This window comes from Eimeria necatrix, genomic scaffold, assembly GCF_000499385.1.
Source record: "Eimeria necatrix Houghton genomic scaffold, Enh_scaff369, whole genome shotgun sequence".
Classification (NCBI taxonomy): domain Eukaryota; phylum Apicomplexa; class Conoidasida; order Eucoccidiorida; family Eimeriidae; genus Eimeria; species Eimeria necatrix.
The window spans coordinates 25,762-34,786 of record NW_013654180.1 but is presented as its reverse complement, the minus strand read 5'-3'; the positions used below and the strand labels follow the sequence as shown (position 1 = coordinate 34,786).

The window sequence follows — 9,025 nt, the reverse complement described above, 5'->3', positions numbered from 1 at the left end:
CTGCCATTCGCCAGCTCCGCCGCGGCACTGTCTTCTCTTCTTCCCTCTACCTCTGAGTCGCTAGCTAGCTAGCTAGCTAGCTGGCTGGCTAGTTGGTTAGCTAGCTAGCTGGCTAGTTAGCTAGCCGGCTGGTTGGCTGCCTGGCGAGCTGGCTGGCCAGCGGGCGAGCTAGCTGGGTAGATAGCTAGCTGGCGAGCTAGCTGGCTAAATAGCTAGCTGGCGAGCTAGCTAGCTAGATAGCTAGCTGGCGACCTAGCTGGCTAGCGAGCTGGCTGGCTAGCGGGCTTGATGGCTAGCTGGCTAGCTAGCTGGTTGGCTGGCTAGTCAAGCAGCTAGCTCGCCAATCAGCTAGTCTGCTAGCCAGCTAGGTGGCTGGCTAGCCAGTCTGCTAGCCAGCTAGGTGGCTGGCTAGCCAGTTAGGTAGCCAGCTAGCTATCAAGCTAGCTAGCTAGCTAGCTAGCTAGCTAGCTAGCTAGCTGCCAGTTAGCTAACTGGCTAGCAGCTCGCGCAGCCTTTCTATGGTGGCGAGCTGTTTGGGCCGAAGCGTTTCAGCTAGCTGAACTTCTAATGTGTGGGAGTAGCTAGAGGGAGTAGCTAGCTACGACCAACTTGTGCTGCGCTGCAGTGCTGCTGCTGCTGCTGCGCTGCTGCTGCTGCGCTGCTGCTGCTGCGCTGTTGCTGCTTTATTTGCCTATTGGCCCCGCCTGCAAACTGCGGGCAACTTTAGTTGCTTTAAATGCATTAAAGCCTTGGCGGCACGCAGAGAAAAGGACACAGATTTGATTTGCTGCGGCTGTTTCTGTGAGCCGCTGCAGCAGCAGCAGCAGCAGCAAGAGCGGGTCCTGCTGCTGCTGCTGCTGCAGCTGCGTCGCTGTGGTCGCAGCGGCAGCTTGGAAAACGGAGGAGAGCTTGACAACCAGAATTTAGTGCTTCGGCGGCGGCAGTCGCTGCTGCTGCTTCTCCCGCTGCTGCTGCTGCTGCTGCTGCTGCTGCTGCTGCTGGGGCTGCAGCAGGAAGTCAGCGGAGCCGCCGCTCCTGCTGCTTCGCCAGCATTCCTCGAAGTGCTGCTTCCTCAGCTTCGCAGCACTGCTGCGCCCTCAGCAGCCACGCCTGGAGGTCCAGGGCGTTGGCAGCGCTGCTGCTGCTGCTGCTGCTGCTGCTGCTGCTGCTGCTGCTGCTGCTGCTGTGGGGTGCGTGCTGCTGCTGCTGCTGCTGCAGCTCGCGCTGCAGCGCCCTGTCCGCCCCCTCCAAAAATGAGGCCCGCATCTGCAGACAGCCCACGAGAGCTTGCTGCCGAACTTTGAGTCTTGTCTTTAAGCATCTTTGAACAGAAGGAGATAAATAAATATCTTTTTTGGAAATTTGTTTGAGCTGGAGTTTGCTGCTGCAGGGCTTCTTGCTGCTGCTGCCGCTGCTGCTGCTGCTGCTGCTGTCGCGGCCCCGCCCGCAGCCCGCAGCGCCCGGCGACGCTTCCCGCTTCGCCCAGCTGCTGCTGCTGCGGCTGCTGCTGCTGCTGCTGCTGCTGCTTCTGCTGCTGCAGCCCCGCAGCCGCCGCTGCCACCGCCGCCGCCCCGCTATGCCGCGGCCAAGCGCTTGCGAGAGCCACAGCTCTTCTTGGCAGCAGCAGGGCTGCTGCTGGCAGCAGCAAAGGCTGTTTTCTTCGCTGCTGCTGCTGCTGCTGCTGTCGTTGCTGCTGCGCTGCCGGCTGCTGCGCTGGCCCCGCACGCGCTCCTTTGCTGCTGCTGCTGCTGCTGCTCTTGCAGCTTCTCGGGCATTCGCCGGTGCTGCTTCTGCTGCAGTCGCTGCTGCTGCAGCAGGCGTATCGCTGCTGAAGGGGATCGGACAAGTTGCTGCTGCAGCAGCAGCTGCTGCCGCTGCTGCTGGTCTGGCGTGGCTCACGTCCTCGCTGCTGCAGCTGCCGCCGTAGGCAGCCGCTTGCTGCAGCGGTTCGGAAGCACCGGAGCAGCAGTCGCTGCTGCAGCAGAAACCTCTGATTCTGCTGCTGCTGCTGCTGCTGCTGCTGCTGCTGGCCACGTTGCTGCAGCTGTGGCAGCCGCGAAGATGGGCTTCGCTCACTCTCCCTGAGAAGCTGCGTCCGCAAGAAGCTTCCTGACTTTGCTGCTGCTGCTGCTGCTGCTGCTGCTCCAGCAAAGCCACGCGCTGCTGCAACAGCCAGTCCTGCTGCTGCTGCTGCAGTATGCGTTCTTGCTGCTCCCTTATGATGCGGCCTTGCTGCCTCAGCATGTCTTTATACTGCAGCACCATGAGCTGCTCTGGCCCTGCTGCTGCTCCTGCTGCTGCTCCTGCTGCTGCTCCTGCTGCTGCAACAGACAAGCCCGGGCAGCAGGAGCAGCAGCCTGACTCAGGCGCAGCAAAGGCGGAGCCCACTGTGGCAGCAGCAGCAGCAGCTGCTGCTGCTGCTGCTCCTTCAGCGGCCAAGGAGCACACCTGCGAGGGCCAGCTCATGAGCGCCACAGGCTGCTGCTGCTGCTGCTGCTGCTGCTGCTCCGGTTTCTCTTTGGGGCAGCAGCCACTACAAGAGCATTGCTGCTGCTGCTGCGTCTGCTGCTGCTGCTCTTGCTGGGCAGCCATAGTGCAAAAACAGCTTTCACAAGGCAGCAGCGGCCGCTGCTGCTGCTGCTGCTGCTGCTGCTGCTGCAGCAAACAGCCGTGGCCCAGGTCAGTTATGAGGGCCTCGTGCATGCCACAGGGATCCTCTTGAGGTAATATTCCCTGGCGTTGCTGCTGCTGCTGCTGCTGCTGCTGCTGCTGCTGCTGCATGCAGCTGCTGTTGTACGAGCTACTGCAGCAGGACCCAGCCCCGTCAAGGTGCACCGCGATGGGGGCTGAACGGTGCTGCTGCTGCTGCTGCTGTTGCATTGGTTGCTGCTGCTGCAGCAGAACAGGAGACTCCGATGCTGCTCGCACCCGCTGCTGCTGCTGCTGCTGCTGCTGCTGCTGGGGCAAAATGCTGCTGCTGGGGGGAAGAAGCCCCGCAGGCTGCATGCGATGATCTATCCAAGACTGGCAGCGCCGCTGCTGCAGCACCCGTCCCCAAAGAAAAGCAGCTTGCTGCTGCTGCTGCTGCTGCTGCTTCTGCTGCTGCGACTCCGACACCTGTGCAGCTTCTCGCTGCTGCTGCTGCTGCTCCTGCTGCTGCTGGTCCGAGTCCTGCTGCTGAGGCTGCGGACCGTGCTGCTGGTGCTGTTGCTGCTGCTGCTGCTGCTGCTGCTGCTGCTGCTGCTGCTGCTGCTCTCCCGGGGCCGCAGGCCTCGGGTGCCGCCGCAGCCACGGAGGCCGGCGAGTTTGCTGCGCTGCTGAGACGGGGCTGCAGCTGCAAACCTCTTGTGTCTGGAAGCTTTGCTCCTTTCGCTGCTGCTGCTGCTGCTGCTTCTGCTGCTGCTGCTGCTGCTGCTGCTGCTGCAGCTGGATCTGGCGTTGCTGCTGCTCCTGCTGCTGCTCCTGCTGAGCCTGCAGCCGCTGCCGTGGTGACCCTTTGGCCCCATCCAACCCTCGAAGAAACTCACTGCGTTGCTTCATCACAAGTTCATGAATGTGCTGCTGCTGCTGCTGCTGCTGCTGCTGCTGCGGCTCTTGGAGCTGCTGCAGAGAGTCGTGCTGCTGCTGCAGCAAGCGCTGCTGCTGCTGCTGCTGCAAGAGCGGCTCCACAGCAGGAAGGGATACAATGCTGCTGCTAGAAGCCAGGCAGGGGTAGCTTCTGTTGCTGCTGCTGCTTGCAAGTGTGGCTAAGCTGCTGCAGCTTGCATGCGTCGTTATGCTGCTGCTGCTGCTGAGGGGCCAAAAGGCCTTCTCCGCAGCAGCAGCAGCAGCAGCAGGAAGCACCTGGGTGGTGTGAAGGAGGCAAGGAGCAGCAGGACTCGGCGGCACTCTTCCAGCAGCAGCAGAAGCGCCACCTGCTGCTGCTGCTGCAGCAGCAGCAGGAGTGTCTGCGTCATTGCCGAGAGCCAGCTGCTGCTGCTGCTGCTGCTGCTGCTGCTGCTGCTGCTGCTGTTCCGTCACCTGCAGGGCCTCGGGCCCTGCGAGGAGCGAAGGGAGGCCTCTGGCGTACGCGTTCCAGTCCCACGGCTGCTGCTTGTGCAGCAGCAGCTGCTGCTGCAGCTGCTGCTGCTGCTGCTGCTGCTGCTGCTGCTGCTTGGGGGAGGGGGCCCCCGACCACAGGCTGCTGCAGGGGCCCCCCGGAGTCAGCGGCAGCAGCAAAGGACTCGGCGACAGCAAAGAAGACCTCTCGGGCTGCGTGGAAGTGTCGGAGTGTGCGTAGGCTGTTGCTGCAGGGGAGGGGGGCAGCAGCGCGTGCAGCGGGGGGGAGGCTTTTGCTGCTGCTGCTGCTGCTGCTGCTGCTGCTGCTGCTGCTGCTGCTGCTTTCGCCGCGGAACGAGGCGTCGCTGCTGCTGCGGACGACCCCGGCAAACCGCTAGGCGGGCCCTCCGCCTTGGCAAGCGGCGCAAGCACTGTGAGGAGATGCATTGCTGCTGCTGCTGCTGCTGCTGCTGCTGCTGCGGCTGCTGCTGCTGCTGCTGCTGCTGCTTGCCGCAGAGCAGCACTGGCTCCGCCTCACTACGGTAACCGTTGTTACGCCTGGCGCTGCGGCTGCTGTCGCCAAAACTGTTGCTGCTGCTGCTGCTGGTGCTGCCAGCATAGAGACGTCGTTTTGCCTTTTCCTGCTGCTGCTGCTGCTGCCGCTGCTGCTGCTGCTGCTGCTGCTGCTGCTGCTGCTGATAAAGCTGCAATGAACTCGCAGGATGAAGCTCGGTGCTGCTGCCTCTTTGGAGAGCAGACCTTGGCTAGCTACTTCGTTATTGGTCACTCTTGCTGCTGCTGCTGCTGCTGCTGCTGCTGCTGCTGGTGAGAGCACTGGGGCGGCACCGCAGGAGCAGCAGCTAGCCGGGAAGGGCAGATGAAGTTGGGGCCTTGTTTTGTATGTGGCAGCAATTGCGTTTGGTTTCAAATTCATTCAAAAGGCGTGCTGCTGCTGCTGCAGCAGCAGCTGCTGCTGCTGCTGCTGCTGGCGCTGCTGCTCGGCAGCCCAGAGCACGCGAGCAGCAGCGCGCGCAGCAGCAACAGCAGCCGTGTCAGTGAGGCCCCCCAAAGACAGCAGCAAGCTTTTCAGGGACTAATTCAAAAAGCAGCAATTAGGGGAAGAGGCAGCAGAAAGACAGGGGCGTGGGAGCCGCGGGAGCTGCGTCTCGTGCACCAGCAGCAGCAGCAGCAGCAGCAGCAGCGCGCCCGCCAGCTGCTCCTGGCCCTCCTGCTGAGGGATCTTGCACATTAAAGTTCAAATAATTCCCAAAACATATGAATCCCATTTAAAAAGGCATTCTTTTGAGTCCAGGGGGGCCCCCAGGGGCCCCCGCGCCGGCAGCCAGCAGCAGGCCGGCAGCAGCAAGACACTGCGGGTCGGCAGCGGCTCGAGACCAGGTGTACGTACACCGCAGCTTTCCCGCGGGAATTTCGCGCAACTTCTTCTTTCATTACTTTTTTAATTCATTTATTTCTGCAACTGGCCTTTTAAAGCTCCGAAAACGGCGCCTGGGGGCGCTTTCGCGGGCGCAGCCCGAGCACGGACCCGCTCTGAGCCCTGAGGTGTACGTACACCTCACACTGCTGCAGCAATTCATTGCCCGACAATGACTTCATCACTTTATTTCCACTTTTCCGAATTTGTAAATTAACTCCCGCCCCCTTTCCCCGCGGCGGCCCTCCGCTCCAGCCGCTGCTGCCGCCGCCGCTGCTGCTGCTGCTGCTGCTGCTGCTGATGCTGCTGCTGCTGCTGCTGCTGCTGCTGCTGCTGTCTCACGGCGCAGGGCCCCAGGCCTCGAGAACCAGGCTTTCCCGCAAGCAGCAAAGACCCTCTTTCCTTTTATTTGCTGCTGAGCAGCAAAAGAATTTAAATTTTAAGTCATTTAATTCATTTCTTCCCTTCGCGCTGCGCCACAGAGCCCCAAGCCCCCAGCCAAAGGCAACCCTGCTGCTGCTGCTGCTGCTGCTGCTGCTGCTGCTGGCCGCAGCACACAGGACTGCAGCCCCCAAGTGATGCGGCTAACCACAGCTAGCCACAGCTAGCCACGGTGTAGCCGCAGCTAGCTAGGGCTAGCCACAGCTAGCCACAGCTAGCCATAGCTAGCCACGGCTAGCCACAGCTAGCCGTAGTGACTGGCCACGGCTCGCCGCAGCTAGCTGCAGCAAGCCACAGCTAGCTGCAGCTGCAGCAGCAAGCCTCAGAAGCTGCAGCACAAAGAAGACAATGCAGCAGCAACCCCACAAACACTGCAGCAAAAAAGCCAAAGTCCACACTAACAGCAGCAGGGGCCCCTTTGTGGCTCCAGAGTGTCAATAGTGTGTGGGTCTTTTTGCCTGTCCTTTTGTGTCTTCTTGGCGTCTTTGCTGCTGTCGGCTGCTGCAGGCCTTTGCTGCTGCTGCTGCTGTTGCTGCTGCTGCTGCTGCTGCTGCTGCTGCTGCTGCTGCGTCTCCGCCTAAAGGAACCGCTAAAACCCCAAAAGCAGTCTAAGGCAGCTAGCGCTAGCTCTGGCTAGCTGCTGAGCAGCAGCCACGAAAACACTTCTAAACCCTAAACCCTAAACCCTAAACCCTAAACCCTAGGGATGTCTTCTGCTCATCAGCTTCAACTAATCTGCAGCCTCTTAAAAGCCTCAGAGGGGCCTCAAAGGGGCCCCTAATGAACCCCACAGGGGCCCCCGAGGGGCCCCCCTTTGGAGGCCCCTGAAGAGCCCCTGGGGGGCCCCTTTGGGGGCCCCTGGGGGTCCCCAGGGGGGCCCCTAAAGGGGCCCCCCTGGGGACCATCCCGAGGGTTTAGGGTTTAGGGTTTGGAGTGGCTTATCTCAAGAGTTTGCTGCTGCACTAAAAAAAGCAAAATTGAAGAAATGTTTTGAAGAAATAAAAACAAAAGAAAAACAAAACCTCAGAAAGAAGCAAAAGTGTCCTTTTCAGCTGAACTTCAGCAGCAGCTGCAGCAGCAGCAGCAGCAGCAGCAGCAACTGCAGCAGCAGCCCGCCGCGTGCTGTGCTGCAGCAAACGCGAGGAGGCCTCGAGGGGAGCTGGGAGGAAGCAGAAGGCTTAAATTAAATGAAATAAATGAATAAATAAATAATTAAATTAATTAAATTAATTAAATTAATTAAATTAATTTAATTCTGCAATTAAATCCCCCTTTTCCGCCGCAGCGCCACTTCGTAGGCCGGGTGCGTCGGCGGCTGCAGCGGCGGCCGCGGGGTGTACGTACACCTCGGCAGCAAGTAGTTTCGGTCGGCGTCCATTTCTCGGGTGTCTCCGCAGCTCACGAAGGGCACCAGCTGCCCCACAACTGCTTCCGCCCACAGCTCCGCCACCTGCTGCTGCTGCTGCTGCTGCTGCTGCTGCTGCTGCTGCTGCTGCTGGTGCTGCTGCTGGTGCAGTTGCTGCTGCTGCTGCGGGTGCTGGGGCGCTGCTTCGTCGGCGCCGCGCTCTCGCGGCTCCACCCCCCGCTGCTGCTGCTGCTGCTGCTGCTGCTGCTGCTGCTGCTGCTGCTGCGGGGCGGGGAGGGGGCGCGGCAGCGGGGGCGTGGGGCGGAAGCCGCGGCAGACGAGGAAAGCCTCGCTGCTGCTGCTGCGGGAAGCAGCAGGTTTGCTGCAGCAAACTGCAGCAAAGAGGGCCCCCAGCTGCATGCAAAGAAGGGGCCCCAGTTCGGCCCTGAAGACTTTGGCCACGAGGGCCCCCCCGGGGCGCAGCAGCGCTGCTGCTGTTGCTGCTGCTGCCAGCAGCAGCTGCTGCTGCATGCATTCGTCCAGTTCGCGCATTCCCGTCACGTCGGGGGCCCCGTCGCAGACCACCAAGTCTGCTGCTTGCTGCTCGCATGCAGCAGCAGCAGCTGCTGCTGCTGCTGCTGCAGTGCTTTGCTGCTGGAAGCAGCTAAGCACTGCAGCACGAGTTGCTGCATGCGTTATGTCTCCCTTTATGCAAACCACTCCTTCCAGCGGACTCATTTCCTGCAGGTCCACAGCCACTATCAGCGGAGGCTCCGGGCGAACCAGCTGCTGCTGCTGCTGCTGCTGCTGCTGCTGCTGCTGCTGCTGCTGCTGCAGTTTGTTGAACTCCCGCACTTTGAGTTGGTAGTTCCTCCAAAGCCTGCGGCGCAGCACTTGGCTCCAGCTGCCAGGCGCTGCGCACAAGTCCACAGCCCTGTGCGGGTAGTCCCACACAGAAGCAGAAGGCCCCCAGAAACGCCCCTGCTGCTGCTGCTGCTGCTGCTGCTGCTGCTGCTGCTGCTGCGCAGCAGCTGCTTCGTCTTCAGAAGAAGAGGACTCGGAGCTGCTGGAGAAGCAGCAGTTTGGAGGAGACAAGAAGTGCAGCTCGTCATCCAGCTGCAGCAGCTTGTAAGCAGAACGAGCCCTAAAGCCTTCTTCTTTGGCCCGCCTGTAGTATATGTCCCGCCGGTCGCGGGATATCCGGCCCATCCTCTGCTGCTGCTGCTGCTGCTGCTGCTGCTGCTGCTGCTGCTGCTGCTGCTGCTGGTGCTGCTGCTGGTGCTGCTGCTGCTGCTGCTGGGGTGGCGGCGAGGGCGGAGGAGGAGGCTGCGCTGCTGCTGCTGCTGCTGCAGCAGCAGCAGCAGCAGAAAGCGCCGGATCTTCGACGAAAAGGGGCCGTAAAGCCGGGGATAATGGAGGAGAAGATGTTCTAAGACAAAAGGGGAAAAGAAAAATGCTTTTAAAAGGACTTCCCGCAAAAAATGACCCGGAAATCAAAAAAGAAGGAAAATTCAAAAGCAGCAAAGATGGGCGTTTGCTGGTGATGAAAACGGGCGAAAAATGGGAACTGAAGATTTTAAAATGTGGAAAATTAAATAATAAAAGGTTTTAAATGAAAAGGAAATAAATAAAAGATTTTTAGAGGCAAAAAGAAAGAAAAATGTTTTTTTCTGAATTCCGTTTCCCCGCAGCCGACGGAAGCCGCGCGAAGAAGAGGCTCGAAAAGCCGGAAAATGAGGCAAAAAAACGAAATAAAATAAATAAAA

At 60.3% G+C, this 9,025-nt stretch overlaps 2 protein-coding genes across 2 annotated transcripts; both read right to left on the bottom strand.

Annotated features, from left to right (window-relative positions):
• Positions 1–1,017: 1,017 nt before the first annotated feature.
• ENH_00047770 (hypothetical protein, conserved) lies at positions 1,018–4,485 on the bottom strand (the record flags this gene model as incomplete). Its single annotated transcript, XM_013581119.1, has 1 exon — positions 1,018–4,485. The coding sequence occupies one exon, from the start codon at positions 4,483–4,485 to the stop codon at positions 1,018–1,020; it is 3,468 nt and encodes a 1,155-aa protein (XP_013436573.1).
• Positions 4,486–7,175: 2,690 nt separating this feature from the next.
• ENH_00047760 (ribosomal RNA methyltransferase, putative) lies at positions 7,176–8,468 on the bottom strand (the record flags this gene model as incomplete). The annotated part of the gene is made up of 1 exon (XM_013581118.1): positions 7,176–8,468. The coding sequence occupies one exon, from the start codon at positions 8,466–8,468 to the stop codon at positions 7,176–7,178; it is 1,293 nt and encodes a 430-aa protein (XP_013436572.1).
• Positions 8,469–9,025: the final 557 nt, after the last annotated feature.